The sequence below is a fragment of the Onychomys torridus genome, chromosome 8, assembly GCF_903995425.1.
Source record: "Onychomys torridus chromosome 8, mOncTor1.1, whole genome shotgun sequence".
In the NCBI taxonomy this organism is placed as follows: domain Eukaryota; kingdom Metazoa; phylum Chordata; class Mammalia; order Rodentia; family Cricetidae; genus Onychomys; species Onychomys torridus.
In genome coordinates, this window is record NC_050450.1 from 40,923,203 (window position 1) to 40,942,745 (window position 19,543).

A 19,543-nucleotide genomic window follows, 5' to 3' on the forward strand; every position below is an offset into this window, starting at 1 on the left:
CCCTTCCCCACTGAGCCGCCTCTGCAGCCTCTCTTCTATATTCTTACTGCTTTCCCTCCATTTGTTCTGTTATTAATAGAGAGTTCTTATTTAATCATTATCATATCCTAAAAATATTTCTTCCCAGCTCCTTTAGCTTTCATTTTGTGTGTGTGGGGGTGGGTGGGGGTGGGTGGGTGGGTTCTCCTATTAGGTGTATATATTATGAACCATCCTTTTTATCACTAATTTTTGCTGAAACTAATGTGGTATATCTGCTTTTAAACATTTTCACATTCAAACTTTTTGTAGGCTTGTAGTTGTCATGAACCTTTTCTAAGCAGCGTGTAGTTAGAGGCCTTTGGATTGTTTTGTTTTGTTTTGTTTTTCCCTGTTTCCTCCATTCTTCACTTGTCTTAGTTGGGAGTGGACACTTTTCTTCTTCTTCCATTCCATTGGCCTCATGGTGCTGTAATGCCATGGAATGCCCATTATGGGAAAGCTACTTCCTCCTAGCCAAAAAATAAAATTCACCTCTCGGTAGACACTTAATACTCCAGTTGGGCTGTTCAGTCACCTGCCTAAGGGGCTTCCCCTCAGGAAGGCTGCCCCACCTCAAGACATGCTAAGGAGATGGTAGGAATAATTGTTCCTTTAATGAGATAGTGCACCTTAGCTTCCCAGAAACCCTGCCCAAGTAGTCACTATGGAACCACAGCCGTGGCCGGGTGTAGCCACCCAAGTTTCTGAGTTACTAAGAAAGGGGTAACCTTTCTCTTTCTTTCATTTTTTCTCTCTCTGTCTATCTCTCTGTTTACCTGTCTGTGTGTGTGTCTCTGTGTGTGTCTCTGTCTCTCTCTCTGTCTCTGTCTCTCTCTCTGTCTATCTCTCTCTCCCTCTCTCCCTCCCTCTCTCTCTCTGTCTCTCTGTCTGTCTCTCTCTCTCCCTCTCTCCCTCCCTCTCTCTCTGTCTCTCGCTCTCTGTCTCTCTCTCTCCCCCTCTCCCTCCCTCTCTCTCTCTGTCTCTCTGTCTGTCTCTCTGTCTCTGTCTCTCTCTGTCTCTCTGCCTCTCTCTCTCTCTCTCTCTCTCTCTCTCTCTCTCGTTTTTCTTCTTTCAGATACTTTCCAAAGCCTGGATGTGTTTTCCCAGACACCCTGGGTTTCCTCTCTTCCTCTGGCCCTTCCCACCTTTGCCTAGCAGCTGCTTGTCTGGCCTATGTTTGCTTGCTGACCTCTGTGCCTAACTCAAAGGGCAGGCTTTCTCACTTCCTTCTCTGTCTTCCTCCTCCAGGCAGCTGCTTTTATTCTAAACTCTAAAGCAAGCAGCCGGGCAGTGGTGGCAGAGGCAGAGCCAGGACGCAGAGCCAGGTGGATCTCTGTGAGTTCGAGGCCAGCCTGATCTACAGAGTGAGTTCCAGGAAAGGCACCAAAGCTACACAGAAAAACCTTGTCTTGGGGGGAAAAAAAGCAAAGCTAAATTTTAAATTCTAAAACAACAAATCAACTCCAGCTTCCTTCCAAGTCCATTCTTTAAAACTCCCAAGAGAGGAGTCCAGCTTTCCCAGAAATAAGGCAACCAGTGTAGGACTCCCCAATATCTTCTGTAACAAAAACATATTTTTCATCATTTTTTTGGGATAGTTCTAGGATAGTCTATTCCATTCCAGCTTCTGACCTTCAGTGATCATTTGATCCTGAAAGTCAGCTTTTACCCTATAGTACATACTGGTTTTTAAAATTTGTTTGTTTGTTTTGGTTTTTTGAGACAGGGTTTCTCTGTGTAGCTTTGCACCTTTTCTGGATCTTGCTCTGTAGACAAGGCTGGCCTCGAACTCACAAAGATACACCTGCCTCTGCCTCCCGAGTGCTGGGATTAAAGGTGTGCACCACCACCGCCTGGCTATAGCACATACTGTTAAGCAGTATTTTAAATTATATTTTTACTTACCTTTTAAGCCTTTGTGGCACTTCTTATCCCACCTTGCATGGCTGTGCATTTAGCTCAATAGTTTTCCTTTTGTCTGCATTTCCTTTTCATATTGCTATTGTGAATCCACAATGTTTCCTCTCAAGTTTTGTTTGCCTAAATGGATCCTTATTTCACCCTCACCTAATTTACCATAATACTGTCTGAATTTTTAAAAGATATATTTAAAATTTTTCATATGCCCCCCCATTCATGTGTGTGTGTGTGTGTGTGTGTGTGTGTGTGTGTGTGTGTGTGTGCGCCCACAGGCCAGAGGCTAGCATTGGACCCCCTGGAGCTGGAGTTACAGGTGGTTGTGAGCCACTTGGCATAGATAGATGCTTGGAGCCAAACTCTAATCCTCTACAAGAGCAGCGTGCACTCTTCACTACTGAGCTGTCTCTTGAGCTCCATTCCTGTTTTCTCACAGGATGTAGAAGTCTAAGGTTTTGTCTGCCACACTTTCGAGGCTATCACTGTCTTCGGGCTCTCCTGTCTCCTCAGAAGTAGGCGTCACCCTTAAACTACTCTTCTGTAGACGCCGCATGTTGCATCTCCACCAGCTGCTCCCTGGCTGGTCTTAAGCTACTTTGCTGTAAGAACTCAGGGATAGGTTTCTTTGTATTGATTGTGGTTAGAGTTTGTAGAGGTCTCATGTCTGGCTTGCTGTCACTCATTAATTAAAAGAAAATTTGCAACCAATCTGTTTTCAAATGCCAATTCTGCTCAATTCCTTCTCTCCCTTTATTCTCAAATTCCAATTACACCCTTGTTTGACCTTTTCACTGGGTTATGTGTCTCTTACACACGTAAAATTTTAATTCTTGTGTTTCCTCACCACAGCTCTTGAGTCTGATTGTTTTCCTCCGACCTACCTCTTCTTTTTGTGAGCTGTTACATCTGTTGAATTCTTCAGTTATTTAAATTTCAGTTCAGAATGTCCTCTTGGTTCTTTTAATAGGTTCTAGTTTTATGCTGAAACTTAGAATCTTCTTTCTATGTTTTTCAACATTTTAGCCATATTCTAAAGCCTGTGTCTACTGATGTAGAGTCTAGACAACCAGTGGATCTGCTCTGGTAACCTGAGGTCTCTTTTCTTGGGTTTTAGTCATTTTAATGCTGTCTCCTGGCATGCTTGGTAATTTTGGACTGGGTGCTGGAGAGTCTGTGTAAGGAGCCGTGAGAATAACTCTTGGCTTTCTTGAGTTACTGGTTCTTTTTTTCCCCTAGGCACAGAGAATGCTTGCAGGTCATCTTGATCTACTCAAGTACAGAAATTACTTGAGAATATTGTGATCTTATAAAGTCTGTTAGCACACCAAGGCCATTCTTCCTCAGTTAACTTCTGTCTCCTTGGTATCATGCTACCATCAAAATCTGTACTTAGATTTTATTATTTGGGGCTTATTTAAAATATTTTTCATTTTTTAAGCTTGGACTACATTTTTCCTTGTTTCTCAGTCCCTTTTCCTGTGTATATCCAGCTTAGTCACACCTTGTAGGGGAGTTTTGTTCACACCAGTGGGTCACTTCTTTCTATATCCCTTTTGCAGAATTAAAAAGAAAACTTTAGAGAAATGTTTTAAATGTATCACTATTCATTATGATGTTGGTTGTAGGTTAGTTGTATGTAGCCTTTTCCTGGTTTAGGCACAATCCATCTGTACCTAGTTCTTGAAGGTATATTGAATTTTGTCAAGGGATTTTCCTTTTCCTGAATCTGTTGAGTGGGTCACATGATTTTTGTTCTTGATTAATTTTATATTAATTGATTTGCCTATGTTGAAACATCCTGATGTTCCAAGTATAAAACCAACTTGATTGTGACATGTGATATTTTTAACGTATTGTTTAATTTGGTTTGTACATATTTGGTGAGGATTTTTGTGTTTGTTCATCGAAGATGTTGGTTTGCAGTTTTAAGTTCTGGTTGTGTCCATATCCAGTTTGGGTATGGAGGTAATAGTGTGTCACAGAATGAACTTGAAAACAGCCTCACCCTTTCTACTTCAAGGAATAGCTCAAGGAACAACATCATTAATTCTTCAAATGTCTGTAAAGTTCAGCAAAGAATCTAGTACTGAGGTCTTCACTGTTGGGAGACTTGATTTCTCTATAATCTCATTTCCTTTTTATTATATGTGTTTGAGTACTTTGCCATCATGTATGTATGTTTGCACACATGCATGCCTGATTCCTGCTGAGGTCAGAAGAAGGTGTTGGACCCCTTGGAACTAGAGTAATGGATGTTTGTGAACCACCTTGTGGGTTCTGGGAACTGAACCCAGGCCCTCTGCAAAACTAACAAATGCTCCTAGTGACTAAACCACCTCTCTAGCCCCCCCCCAACCCCGTGCTGAAGTTTTAAATTTCCTCTTTGTTTAATTTTGGTAGGTAGTGTATACCCCAAAAATGTAATCAGTTCTTAAAACACTCCACTTTATTAGAACATAAGTTTTCAAAATGATCCCTGATGATTCCGGAGTTTTGATGATGTTTGTTGTAATATCTCCTGTTTGATCCCAAATCTATTCATCTCAGTCTCCTCCACTTTTCTTTGTGACAGTTTCACTGTCAACCTTATTTGTCTTTGAAAAACAGTCTTTTTTGTGTGTTTGTTTTCTTTTGTTCTTTGATTTATTTATTTATTTATTTATTTTGACAGAGTTTCTCTGTGTATCAGTCCTGGCTGTCCTGGATCTCATTCTGTAGACCAGATTGGCTTCAAACTCACAGACATTCACCTGACTCGGCTTCCCAAGTGCTGGGATTAAAGGTGTTTGCCACCACTGCCTGGAGAACAAAGTCTTTTTTGTGATTGATCCTTTGGGTTTTTTCTTTCAGATTTTATTTCACTAATTTCTGCTCTAATTTTTGTTATTTCTTTCTTGCTTGGGGATTAGCTTATTTTGTTTTTCAAAGATCTTGAGGTATACCATTACGTAACTTGAGATCTCTCTGATTTTTTTTTTCTTTTAGGCATTCATTGATATAAACTTACCTCTTAGAACAGCCTTCATTGTGCCTCACAGATTTTGCTATATTTCCATTTTCATTAGAGTCTAGGAAAAATTTGTCTTCTCCAATTCCTTCAACATCTTACTGGTTATTCATCTCAAAGCTTCTGTATGTGTTATATACTGTCTGTAATTTCTCTGGTGGTTGATATCTAGTATTATCTTATTGTTATGTCATAAGGCACAAGACATTATACCATTTTTAAAAATGTAAGTCTTACTTTAATGACTGAAGGAGTGTCCAAACTTTTGATATGGCAATATGACAGTAGCTATCTACAAAGTTCATGCTCAAGAACTGAGCAATCAGGTTACAGAATAGTTTCAAAAGTATCACATAATATTTTAGCAAGCTTATGATTCCATGTTAGGCTTGGCTGCATGTGTTGCATATGGTCCATGAACTGCAAACTGGACATGCTGGACCTGGAAATCTGTTCTGAAGAAAGTTCCGTGTGCTACTGAAAAGAGATGTATTTTGTAATTGCTGGACAGAAGAACATCCTGTAGATTCCTGTTAAGTCCAGTTGGTTTATAGTATAAATTAACTCTGAAGTGTCATTGTTGATTACTAGTTTGAATGACTTGCATTGGTAAGAGTGGAGATCTGAAGTTATCCAATACTAGATAGATATTGATGTCTGTCTATTCTTTTGTGTTCAGTAGTGATTGTGTCTTGTCATGTGGTGTACCAACATTCAGGGAACCTTCTTGATTTCTGCTTTACTGACTAATTTTCACTTGGAGTCTACTTTGTGGGATACAAGCACAGGTATTGCTGCTCTCCTCCAGATTCCATTTGCTTAGAATATCATTTCCCATCCTTACACTCTGTCTATATATGTCTTTGCCAGTGAAGTGTGTTTCTTGCATTCAACAAACAATTGGATCTTGTGTTTTAATCTAGACATCTAATTCATGTATTTTAATTGAGGTCACTTATATTCAGAGATATAAACTAAATGTTTATACTAATTCCTGTCATTTTGTCATTTTTCTGATGTTGGATTTTTTTTTCTTAATTCTTCCTTGTTGATCTATGCTTCTCCTAGAATTTATCCTTTCCTGGTTGCTGATGGTTATTTTTGTTCTTTCTCTTGTGTATAGGGTTCCATTATTCCATATAACATGGCTTACTGATCATGAATTCCTTTACATTATACTCATATTGGAGCATATTTATTTCTTGTTCAGCTCAAAGAACAACTTTGCATCCTATAGTAATATTGTTTAGAAATTGCATTCTTTCAGAGTTTTGAAAGACATCATTCCATGTGCTCCTGTTCTAAAGTGTTTCTGTTGAAAAAAAAAAACAAACTACAGTTATTCTGATGGATTAACTTATGAAGGTGTGTTCATTCCCTGCAGTTTTCAGTGTGCATTCTTTTTGTGTATTCTGGTGTGTCTGTTGTGGGTCTAAAGGCCTCCTGTACCTGGATGTTCATGTCTTTCTCGATATTTGGGGAAATGTGTGCTATTGTTTTATAAATGGGTCTTTGTATGGCTTTATTGTATGCCATAGCACCTTATTCTATTAAAAACCAAAACAAAACCAGTTTGGTCTTTTAATCCTGCCATAAATTCTTACATGTCTATTCATAATTTATTTTTTTTAATTTTAATTATTGTTTGATTTTTTTCATTTTCCAACTTTGTTCTCAAACTCTAAAATCCTCTCTTTTTCTTAATGTCATTTACTGGCTTTGCAGTGAGGTTTTTATTGGACTAAATGAGCTTTCCATTTATAAGATTGCAGTTTGTCCCCCCAACTCTCTTTATTGAGCAATCCATTTACATTCTGCATTGTATTCATTAATTTTTCAGCTTAGTTTTTCCTTGTATTTTCTTAGAATTTGATACTTTTAAAAGCCATTCTTTTGAATTCTTTATCTGGCATTTTATCTACTTCAGTATCTTGGCAGTTATTTATTAAAGAATTATGACTTTGGGGATAAGTCATGTTGCCTTGGTCTTCCATATTTCTATGTTGAGATTTGTGTTGGTTGGTCTGTTGGTCATGAATCTCTTCTAATTTTATATCATAGACATTTTAGGAAATAGCCTACTCTTGGTGGTGTCTTTGGACATCAACTTACTGTGATGTGTTGCATGTATTTCTGATTGGATTTTGTAGTATAGCTTCTCTGTTATTCCTTTTGTGAGGATTAGTGTAGTTTGGCACAGTGTATGCTATTCCAGAGCCCAAGTGTCTGTGTTCTCCATGGGCATGAGAATGTGGGGGTCCTTCTATTAAATCATGGACAACAGTGTCTATGGGGTAGATGCAGTACAATTTGAAGTGTTCTAGAAGCCACTTTCCTAAAGTGTCTAGGTATGGTGTTCTATATGTCTGCTGTAGTATAGGCGGATGTGCAGGAGTGTGCCTTCAGGCCTCTCCTAGCCATGCTTATCTGGTTTTTATCTCTTTGAGCTAAAGAATTTACATTCTTTGAATTTGCTGAAGTGTGAGCAGGAGTAGGATGTGTCGAGCAATTTGTCCTGGCCTGTTAGCTGGCTTTGCTGGACTCATTTCAGTGTCATTGTCCCAGGGCCACATTGAATCATGATGGGGACACTGGCCAAGATAGTATGGCACTATTTCCTGTCACAAAATTTTAACATTGAGAATCGAAGAACACCACATCAGCTGAGGCCATGCTGCCCTTTGCTCTGACTCTGCTTTTATACCAGTGCCTACCCCCACGGTGTCTCTCTCCTTGTTCTTGCCCCTTATTGCCTTCTCTACCATACCCCTGCACCACCACTGCCTCAGCACTAATGTGCTTATTCTCACCTGTTCCTCCCAGCCTTGTCTGTCCAATATTAAACTTGAGAGTGTCTCTCTCGCCATCCACCTGGCTGAGATGCTGTTCACAAGCTGCTGGGAGCCAGGAAGAGCTGCTAGTTTCTAATCCATCCATCAACCTGGCTCCATCATCAGCTTTGAAGTCAGGTTTAGGGATTTTATTATCCACTGGCCACTGACCAAAATGACAGATGTTAGACAAGTTTAATCTCTTCTCTGTTTAATCAGTAACAGAAAAAGAAGTAAGAGAAACCTTCAATGACCAGGCAGTCCACTTCCACATCACTTTTCTCCATATTTGAAACAAGGTCTCATCTTGTAGGCAATGCTGGTTCTGAAGTTTTCCTCCTCCTGTGCTGCCTCCCAAGTGTTTACAACTGTGGGCCACAATGCCAGTCTCCCCTAGTTTTATTTAAACTGTATCAAGCCATGGTAATAGGAAAATTTCTAAACTCATTACATAAAGCTGGAATCATTTAAGTTCCTAAATTTATAAAAAAGTTATACCAACCTCATTTATTAGTATAAAATCATAGAGGAATCAATATAAAACGTATTTAAAAATCACAGCAGATATTATTCAAGATCACATTTTTAAAAATAGTTATTTATTTTAATTATATGTGCATGGGTGTTTGCTTACATGTATATATACATTCACCACATGTGTACAATGCCTGTGGAAGCCAGAAGAGGACCTCAGATTCCCCTGGAACTGGGGTTATAGGTGGCTGTGATCTGCCACATGGGTGTTAGGAACTGAACCCTGATCCTCTGTAAAAACAGCACATGCTCTTAACAGCTGAGCCATCCTTCTAGCCCCCACGATTGTGTTTTAAAAGTCTATCATGAGTTAGAAAAACTTATTCCAGAAAGATAGAGCATTATGAAACCTACTTTATAAACCGTCCTATTAATAAAACTAAGGAAAACATCATCTCCATAAATGCAGAAGTAGCACTTGATAAAATTCAAGACATATGTATTTTATTTTATTTTTTATTCAACAAATATGTATCAAGCACCTGTTCTTTTACAGTACCGAGGCTGCAAGCAAGAGACAAATACTGGCTCCATTCCAGCCCTCACGCCAACCAAGAGAAACCGTCAGTAGATCCTCGAGTAAAGGCAGTTTTACCCAGAGCATTATTTACGTGAAACTCAATGCATATCGATCTCACCAGTATAGTTAGCACACCTCTGCTAGAGACTCACTTTTTGAGTAGAAAGACACTACTCAAAGGTCTTTCTCTTAGAAGTCAGAAGCAAGCTAAAAGGCTCACTTTGTCTGCACCCTTTATTATTTTAGGAGGTGGGGACAGAGTCTCGTGCCATGCCTCAGGCTGGCCTTAACTCATTATGTAATGCAGACTGGCCTCAAACTTGCGGCGATCCTCCTGCCTCAGCCTCCCGAGTCCTGGGATTCCCAGCTTGCCACATTTAATGTCCAGTTAAGGAAGAAGTTAACAAGACAGGAAAGCAGAACTGAAGAGGTCATTAAGGACAGAGATAAGATCATTGCTGTTTGCAGAGTACAGGACGATGAACTGTATCTGTTTTCATTGGTTATGAAACCTCAGCAGCTCATAAAAGCTGCAAATGAGAATCCCCAAAGAAGCAAGGAACAGACCTATCACAAACAACAGGAAATGTAGTCAAGTGGCTGGTTTTAAAATCAATAAAATCAACTGCTGGGCCAGTGAGATAAAGGTGCTTGCCACCAGGCCTGATGACCTGAGTTCCTTCCCCCAGGTCCACATGGTGGAAGGAGAGAGCCAACTCCTTCAAGCTGATCTGTGACCTCCACACATGTGCTGTGATATACTTCCATCCAAAAATATAGTTACGCATGCTACCATCTCTGACTTTTCACTGGGTCTGGGGACCCAAACTTGGGTCCCCATGCCTGTGTGGCAAATGCTTTGCTCACTGAGACATCTCTCCAGCCCATAATACTCCAGAAAGAAGCAAACATAGACTTGAAGAAATGATTAGAAATGCCGTGTTATTTGGGAAGATACAATATTATATAGAAATCAGCTTTCCTTAATGCATAAGCTTTATGCAACAACAATAATGATTTTGTAAAGGCTTTCCTGGTAACATAAGGTGGACTATATGACTAGCCCTTCATTCACAATACTACGTGTGGTGGTTTGTAGGGGGTGGAGTTGCCAGGCCCAGGAACAGGTTGCTGAGGAGCTGCTTGGGAGAAGATGGCTTTGCTTTGGGCTTATACATGTTGTATCATTGTTCCTGTCTCCACGCCACTGCTCTGAACCCTGACCCAGATAGTCCCCCAGGGTCCAGCATTCAGGAGGCTCATTTGCTTTCTCATGTCAGTAAACCAGCATTGCTGAGTGTTATGGTGCTGTTAGTTTGCCCACCTTTGTGTGACATGGGTCCTCCACTGGGCCCCATGGGTCTTTTCACTCATGGGAGAAGTCATTTGAGTGGCCTGGATTCATTTCTGTTGCTATGTAAAACATCCTATCTAAAGCAAATTAGGAGGAAAGGGATTTATTTGATTTACAATTCCAGATTATAGTACAATGGTGATAGGAAATAGAGGCTGGAACTTGAGCAGCTAGTCACGTCATATCCACAGTCAAGAGCAAAGAGAGAAAGGACACACACACACACACACACACACACACACACACACACACACACACCCTCGCTTGCTTGCTGCTTATGCTCAGCTAGCTTTCTTTGCTCCTATGTCTTTCGGGATGACGTTAAAGAATGACGTTATCCACAATGGGCTGGACCCTTTCCTTGTCAATTAACCATCTAGACAACCCACACACACATGCCCACAGGCCAAATGTGCTAGTGCATTCCTCAAATTCCTCAAGTGAGACTCTCTTCCCAGTCATTCTAGGCATGGCAAGATGACATTTTAAACTGTCACAGGGAGGATAGCCTTCGGCGGGGTTTCCCTCTCCTGACCACACAAAGATGCTAGACAAGAACGCCAAGGTGGGGAAGACCAGGCCACCTGCTTCCAGTGCAGTGCTCTGCGATGATGATTTTGGTGGGGAGGAGGGGGAGGTCCACATTTGTTGTTTTTTAGCAGACAGAGTTCCAGCTTCTCTCCACCTTGTAGTTTTGATTTCAAACTGGTCACTTACACTGAGTTGTAGATTCTTCATTCTGTTAGGAAGGCATGGTGTGTTCCCTCCCAGCCTTTCCCCTTCAGTTCTTCTCACTGGGACCTTCCTCCTCTCCCCAGCCCCTGTGTACTCACTCACTGTGTGACCTCCTGTTCCCTCATCCTCTCATCCTGGTGTACTCTCCCTCCATGCTCCCTGCCTGAAAAATTTCCCAGTATTCAGTGCCATGTTCAAAGAGTCTCTTAAAAAAATAATTTACCTTGTTTCCAGCTGAATTTGAAATGCTGGCATTTATCAAGGCAAATCGCCCTTTGATTTCTCAGTAATGTGTATTTCTTCTGAAGCTCCCTGTTCAACTGAATTTTAATGCAGACATCCTGTGGCACCTGGGTAGTTTTCCGAAATAGTTTGCTTATTGCACTGTACAGAGCTGGCATCAAAAAGATCCCTGAGATCGGATTAGGAAAACCAAAGGGGCTTAACTTAGCCAGCAACCTAGACTCACTCTCTAAATTGTCCATGAGATCTCAGCCTTTGGGAACTATAACTGTACACTGCATGACATGTTTTTTCTGGGGACCATATAAGCACATAAAGATGAGGCTGAGCATGGGAGTGTCCTTTTTAATACTTGGAACTGAACTGGCCCAAACTGCACATAAAGAAGATCCATGATTAACAATGTATTTTTAATTGTTTTAGTTTTATTTTTAATTACATGTCTGTCTGTGTTGGGTGTTGGAGTGTGTCCATATGAGTACAGTTGCCGGAAGAGGCCCAAAGAGAGTGTCAGATCCCTTGGGGCTAGAGTTATAGGTGAACTGCCTCACATAGGTGCTGGGTACTCTACTTGGGGTCCTCTGTAAAACCAGTGTATACTCTTAATCTCTCAGCCCCAATATTGTATTTTTGAAATCTAAGTTCCCAAAGTAATAAGTTGTTTACATTTACAAGTGTGTGTACGTGCATTTGCCCATGCGTGTGCATGCACATGTGTGTGCACGTGCTGTGTAAGGTTAGAAGACCCAGCATTGCTGACTGTCCCACCTTACTCCTTGCTTCACCTTTTGGTAAAAATGAAACTAACAAGACAGGAGTCATTTGCAAGTGTCTGTACCTATGGATTATTCTTCAAAACCACATCTCTTTTCTTTTTCAGGAAACTACAGGCTTTGAAGTCACAAGAAGAGAAGGTAGGAAAAATTTACTTACATCAATATCATTCTTGGCGCTGACAGTTTGGAAGAGGCTTGGAAATGAAACTAAGATGATGAACTTAGACTACGGGCAGCCTGTTCTTTGAAGTACCCTGTGGTCTTTCCTGCATGCTAGCTGTTTACCTCTTGCTTCCAGAGAGCCAAGAACTTCAGGCTGGGTTTGCCTGTGAGAGTAGGGTTTCTGCTTTCAAGTATCAGTAGTGGCTCCTGGGAACTAGCTCACTAACCACCACATCTGTAGTCTCTGAAGAAGACCCTCAGTTTTGGGTGACATTTGAAGTCATTTGGTTTCATCCAGAAGAAAACATCAATAATACACACACACACACACACACACACACACACACATACACACACACACACTCACTCACTCACATTGGTTTATGGTTTGGGGGGTTTCACTGTTGGGCAGGCAAAGCCTCTATGAAAAATGGTTCTGATTAGATTTTTACAGCTTCATCTAAGCCAGAATAAAAATAACCAATTAATTTCCCCTTTGAAAACAATTCCATGATGTTCCATTTTCTCTGCCAGCCTTCCTCTGGCACATTTGTTTTCTGGTCTCAGAGGTAAGCATGTACGGATGGCAATTTCAGAATCTTCTAATGGAAATTTCTCTTATTTACTTTCAGTAACAGCTAGTCTCTAACGAGAGAATGTCTTTTGTGTGATTTGTGGAATCATCTCTTTATTGTAGGGATGGGGAGTAAATCAAGTCAGAAACCGTAGTGTATTCTCAGCCTAGTGCATAGGCTTTGGTTTTAGCCTTAGTCACATCCTCTGTGGAATTGTCTCCAAAAAGAGTAATGATGGGATCGAAAAACATCCTTGGCTCCTAAGTCGAACGTATCTTTTCCTCCTTGTTTGTTAGCACCTATGCTATGTGTTGCAGTGAGAAGCTTGGATAACTGTAGTACCAGCATTTAAGAGCTTGATAACACACTGGCAGTACTGTCCATACCCATTGCCCAAGTGGCTGCCGTCCACGCTTCTGAAACCAGCTATTCAGAAGAGCTGGGTAACCTGATTCCAGCAGGAACTTTCTGGCTTCCATGGACTCAGTGTGCAGTGGTCCCTGGACCATTTCAATGGGGCAAACCACGTTCCTTGGATATTGATACTGAATTAAATTGGATAGAGGTAGATGGAGGGCAGTGTTCATTTTTGAAAATTATGGTCCCAGTGGGACCAGTGACTGTGAGATGGAGAAAAGGAAGGGAAGGTAGAAGTTGGCATGCACTGTGTGGCTTTGAATAAGTTATCCGTGTGAGTACCCCAGGCTGAAAATGTCTGAAGTTGATTTGCATGAAGGAATCACATATAAACTTAACCTTTTTGTAATCTTATTGTTGGTGTGTTGAAATCGTTTTTTGAGTAGGCTGGAGTTATGGGACAGCCATGTGTATTTCTTTCCAAAGACAAAAAACTCCTCACTGAACTTCCAGGGCTTAGAATCCCCCAAAGGATGATGGTGAGCACACCAGAAAGGGCACAGGAAGGGCAGGCTAGGCCATCTTTATTCCCAGCTCCCGCTTCCTGAGCAGCGGCCTCCAGAGTGACTGCCTGGGAACATGCTCTTTGGGTTGTTATAGCAAGTCTCTCCTGGTGTCACAAACGTAGTTTCTTCCTACTGTGAAGGATGTCTTTCTTGTTTTCTTCTGTCAAAGTTGAGTGTTTCAGAGTTCCTGAAATAGCTCCATGTCAGTGTTTGTCACATGGTGATGAATGGTGCTTCCAAGTGTTTGGGGGCCTGAACATTCACTGTCATGGGTTTTTGGGGGTTGTTAATCTTCATAACAGTCTATTAGTATAAAAAAATAACAACAGTGCTGTGAAATTTTCACTGAATTATTCCTACCAACAAAAATAGATCATTATTGTCTAGCAGCATTCATGTTGGGTTGAGTCCTTGCTCTGACTTGGCCTGGAACAGGTCAGTTATGCTCAATTCACCAAGCCCAGGAGGGTCCAGAGTGATGAAGAAAGATCATTCTGAGTGATGTTTGACTCTAACACAACAGCCTCCTGACCATAGAACCTGAGAGAATTTTCCATGTAGGTGGGTTTTGTTTCATTTCTCCACCTAACTCGGGAACTAACTCTATCAAGATTTAACATCACAAACACAGGAGCCAATGCAGACTATGACTTTTGGAGTGCTTGACTAAGTGTGGCGAGATGTGAGAGGGGCTGACGCTGACCTGGGAGGTGATGACTCTAGGTTGAATCACAGCAAGGGGTGGAGACCAGGGAGGTGACTGCCTGAGACTTTGTTCAATGCTCCTATAGCCTGTATGCTTTACACCTCATCCCAAGTCACCTCTACTTCATCCCATCCAACTCTTGCCTGAAGCAGGTGTTTTATGCTGTTAATCCTATTCATCACCTAAAAGCAGAAACCTCTTCTGTTCCTCTCTGTGTTCCCCATAATTCACCCCTACTTCTACCCTCCCCAACTTCATGTCCTTTTTCTCATAACAATTGGGTTCAATTTGTGATGCCTATACGCACATGAATGTAAGGGCATCTACTTAGGCATAGGCAACCTAGTAGATATCTCACCCTTAAAGAAACATCTCAATCAATCAATCAATCATCAATCTCTCTCTCTCTCTCTCTCTCTCTCTCTCTCTCTCTCTCAGCAGCCAACGTCTGTCAGTAGTTCCTAAGCTGTGGGTGACAGGCAGTGAGTGCCTTGCACCCATGCTAGAGAGTTGACAGGCTTGACCTCACATAGGCAACTGCAACTGAGATGAGTTCAAGTGCTGCGTTCCTGTTGGTCGGGAAGACAGTGTTTCCACCCAGCCCTTCCTGCCCTCTGCCTCTGGACTCTTTCGGCCCTCTTCCCTGACGTTTCCTAAGCCTTTGGCACAATAGAGATGATAGACATGTCCCGGTTGCGGGCTGAGCACTCCATAGTCTCTTTCTGCGCTTTGACTAGTTGTGAAGTTCTGTGTTAACCACTGTCCACTGCATAAAGAAGCTTCTCTGGTGAGGGTCGAGAGTGCCATCAATCTACGGGTGTAGCGAAACAATAGCATCTTGATCCTGCTCATTGGAAAGCAGAAGACAGTTTGATATTATGTCCACTTTACAAAATAGCAGTGGTACGTTCACCCCTAGGGCCTATGATCTCCCCAGCCATGGGTTCTTGGCAGGATTTACAATATCAGTTACATATCTCTACTTGTGGAGCAGGCCTAAAATCAGAAAGTGGTTGGTAAGCCCCATAATGTTCATGCCACTATCAAGCCCATGGACATATCTTGCCAGACTGGTTGTTATTGTAGCTTTCCCAGTCAGTTCACTGCTGGATATGACTGGTGATGACTTTTCTCTTCCATCAGCCTGCATAGGACCTTGTGATAACAATTATTTATTGAATTAATTAAAACCATCCATTTGCACCCTGGTCTCATCTTCATCATGATATACTAGCAAGGACCCAAGGCCTTTGGGTTTTAAAAAGATAATTTAAAAGAGATATTCTGCATTGCTCCTACTAGTTTTAAAAATACCATTATAGTTCTTAAGTGTGCATTGCCATCTCTGGTGATATTATATTCAAATAGGTTCTAATACAAAGAAAAGGCCATTCTGGGTACATCCTCTGGATATTCCTGGGTGATACATTAATAAGAGGGCTTCAGGATCAAATAAGCTTGGTGTCTTGAGGTGAGTGTAGAGCCATACTTTGGGACTCTGTTCTCAACAAAAACAGACAAACTGACAAAAATGGTATATTGAAGTCCTAAGCCGAATTTGTGAACATGATCTTATTTATTAGGGTCTCTACAGACAATAGACATACCAAGTTAAGGCAAAGTCATACTGGTTCAGTGCTGACAGTTCCATGAGTGGCAGTGGGAACTTCATATCTAGACACAGAAGGAGAATGCCGTGTAGAAGTAGAGTCAGGGCATTGCTGACAACCACTAGCTAGGAAAAGGCATGGGGCATTGTCCCCTGGATCCTTCCGAGAGGAACCATGAATGGTCCGGCCAACCCTCCATTGATTTTCGTCATCTGAGTTTTAGAACTGTGAGAAAATGAAGTCCTGCTTCTGAAGCCTCCTAGTTTGTGGTACTTTGATACAGCAGCCCCAGGGCACCAGTGCACTCAGAAAGTGCTGAACTCCAAACACCAGATGAGTTGTGTGGCTGCAGTGAGTTAGTCTGGACTGCAGAATCACTCTGGCTTTTGTGTTAAATACACTCTCAGCAGGGAAGATAACAGGCAGCATATCCCCAAATCGGCTTCCCATGGGATGGAACAAATTTAACTTCGCTGGTGTTCAGGGCTGGCACTGCACTCAGGGCCTTTGGGAGGTCTGCTGCAGGGAATCCAGGCGAGCCGATGGCTTCCTCAGTGGCCAGGCAGCAGGAGCTGAGCCTGTCTGGAATGGGGAGGTGGGTGCAATGATGCTCACTGACTCATTCTGAAGTTTCAAAGAATTCATTATCTCCCTTGACCTTGGATAGTCCAGGACACAAGCAGAGCAGCCAGCACCTTACATTTGAGGCTCATCCAGTTCCATGTTGTCAGTGGAGACAAGGACTCTCCCTGCCCTCCACTCTTATAGGTGGCAGTTGTGTAAGCTGTCTGATCTTGATTCATCCTCATCAAGGGATAGTGCACAGCACATTGGCTACCAAGCCTACATAGCTGAGAACAACTCATGAAGGGGAGGGAGTTCCTGAGACTTTGTATCCAAGTTAGTAGTAAAGATTGGGGTAGGACAGTAAGACCACAGGCCATCTAGGCCAGGAAACATGTCCTCCTTAGAGGGAAAGGTTGCCACTTCTGCTTTACAGCCCTGTACTGACCTAGAATCCAGGACCCACCTGTACCAGCTGCACAGGAAAATAGCCATGGCTACAGTTTGTCTGCTTTCTAAATCAAGATTTTTTCCCCCAGACCACTGAACCTGGAACTCACTGATTCAGCTGGGCTGGCTGGCCTGTGGATCCTCCTGTGGGCTGGCTGGCCTGTGGATCCTCCTGTCTCCACCTGCCCAGCACTGGGATTACAGACTCACACCACCCTCCCAACATGTTTCCTGGGTGATGGGGATCTGAACTCAGGGCCTCATTTCTCCACAGCAAAACTTGTACCCACTGAGCCACCTGCCTAGATGGAGCGCGGTTCTGTTTATATCTCTTTCCAGACACCTAAAATTTAATTTCACCCTCTTCTGAAACTTCACAGTGAAGAGTTGCCAACCTCAGTCCTTCCTAGACACTCCCATGTCCACTCAGAGGGCGGGTGCTGATTGTGCCTGCCAGAACCCATTGACTCACGCCAGCGCTTTTCTCTGACTGACCCCATCACTTTGAATTACAGCCATGGGAACACCCTGGAGCTCATGGAGCAAGTGGCTTGGATAATTCAGCCCTTGTCAGCTATCTCTGAAGGGCAGGAGGTGATCTGTAAGCTATTCCAGATGTCTGTGATTGTGCTGTGATTAGGGGCTTGAGTTTGGAGCTGGGCACCGGGGTGTCATGTTATATTACTGGCCCTCCCAAGGATGCCTCACTTACTGTGTTCCAGCCTTAGCCAGCTTGGACTGGCTTTCCAGGAAAGCAATGAGAGACTGGGAGGGCAAGGATGCTGCTGTTTTCAGAGGTGGAAAAAGGAGGGGGTGATTGTCACCCTTAGCCTGGGTGACTCTGGGTACTTAGGCCACTTAGCCATGCAAATCCCCCCAACTAAACAGGACTTGCCAGAGCTGAGTGTGAAACTGGGACCCAGCTTCCTGAAAACCCCTGGAATCGATCCCCAGTTGACAGCTGCCTCTAATGGCCCCTTTATTGTTCCGTGCATCTGGGGGAACTTAGCGATCAAGATCTGTATGGTGTTTGCCATTCATTCTGATTTTGTTCAGCAGCTGTTTTCTGGATCTCTCCATTGCCTGCATAATGTGTCTCTGTCTAATGTGAAGTGGCTGACTCTGGGCTAAAACAGATGAATGAACTCCCAGGTTTGGGGGGCTAACTTTAATGGCTGCAGATGGAGGGAACTCAGAAGGAAACCAACCAGAGTTGACAGTGCTGGGACAGTAAGTTCTTTTCAGTTGTAGACTTCTACTCAGGTGAGGCGAGGAGTTCCCAGCCCCCACCCCTTTATTCCTTCTTGTGTAGGTGCTGGGCTCAAAGAAGTAGAGAGTGGTGCCTACCTCCTTACAGTCCTTACTCAGCAGGTATGCTTTTCTGTGGCACACTGTCTCTCTTCAGCAGACAGAGAAGACTTTGTACCCAGTTGCCCCAAAATAGATGAGAAATGGGCAGCCCTGCTGCTAGGGTGTCCATTCAAGTGCAGGGATTCTACCCCCAGGCGTGTGTGTGTGTGTGTGTGTGTGTGTGTGTGTGTGTGTGTGTGTGTGTGTGAGAGAGAGAGAGAGAGAGAGAGAGAGAGAGAGAGAGAGAGAGAGAATTGGTTCTCTCCTTCTTCTGTGTGGGTTCTGTTGACTGAACTCAGATCATCAGACAAAGCTGCCTGCTGAACCATCACCATCCCTCCATACTCCACAACCATCCCTTAAAGACAATGCTCGTGGCACCATATCCTTGGGGGTTCCCATCACAGTACTTGGACCAGGGAAGCCTATCTGGAATTGGTGTGGAATTCCATTGTTGATGAGATAATGATTTCTGTCCTTGTTTACTTCTGTTGCTGTGATAAAACATCTTTACTCAAAGAAGCCTAGTGGGGGAAAGAGGGCTATTTGGTTTACAAGTCCAGGTGATAGTCCTTAATTGCAGGGGAGTCCCATCATCAGGAGCTTGAGGCCTCTGGTCACACCAAATCCATAGTCAAGAACAGAGAGAGCAAGGCACCTGTGCTGTCTCCTTGCTCACTCGGCAAGTTTCCTTCACCCCTGCACAGTTCAGGGGCCAGACTAGGGAATGGCATTACCCACAGTGGGTTGGGTCAATTAACAATCAATACAACTCCTTGCAGACATGCCCACAGGACAACCTGGCCTAGATAATTCAACCAAGGCACTCTTCCTGGGTGATCCCAGATTTTGTCAAGTTGACACAATAGCCAGCACAATTCCCCAAGGTGTGAACCCTTGCAGAATCACAAGGACCATGAGATCACCCCTTCCTCCGGTTCCGCCATTATGACCCCACTCTTCAAAGTTCAAGAGAGGGAGGGGACGGGAGCACTCTTACAGGACCTAGTAAGTACTCATCCTTGCTCTGAAACTATGCCTCCCCTGAGCATCCAGCAAAAGTTAAGGTTCACATTTGTCATCTTCCAGCCTTTCTTAGTCCCCAAATAAGAAGGAGTCTTTACTGCTTAGGAACCTTTGCAATGGTCTCCTCTCTCTAAGCACTGAAGCTTTGTGAAGCTGTTTGCTCCAGCATATTAATGTGCCATCGGCAAGCCTTTGGAGTTAATTATCTGTGACTTAAGAACCATTTATTTCTGTCTCTT

The 19,543-nt window shown here is 42.8% G+C and overlaps 1 protein-coding gene across 1 annotated transcript in view; it reads left to right on the plus strand.

Moving 5' to 3' along the window:
* Fstl4 (follistatin like 4) overlaps window positions 1-19,543 on the plus strand; it is a 421,445-nt gene that overhangs the window by 36,691 nt on the left and 365,211 nt on the right. The window contains exon 3 of the mRNA XM_036197831.1: window positions 12,043-12,076. Coding sequence (XP_036053724.1) covers window positions 12,043-12,076 — 34 coding nt within the window. The remainder of the gene's footprint in view (window positions 1-12,042; window positions 12,077-19,543) is intronic.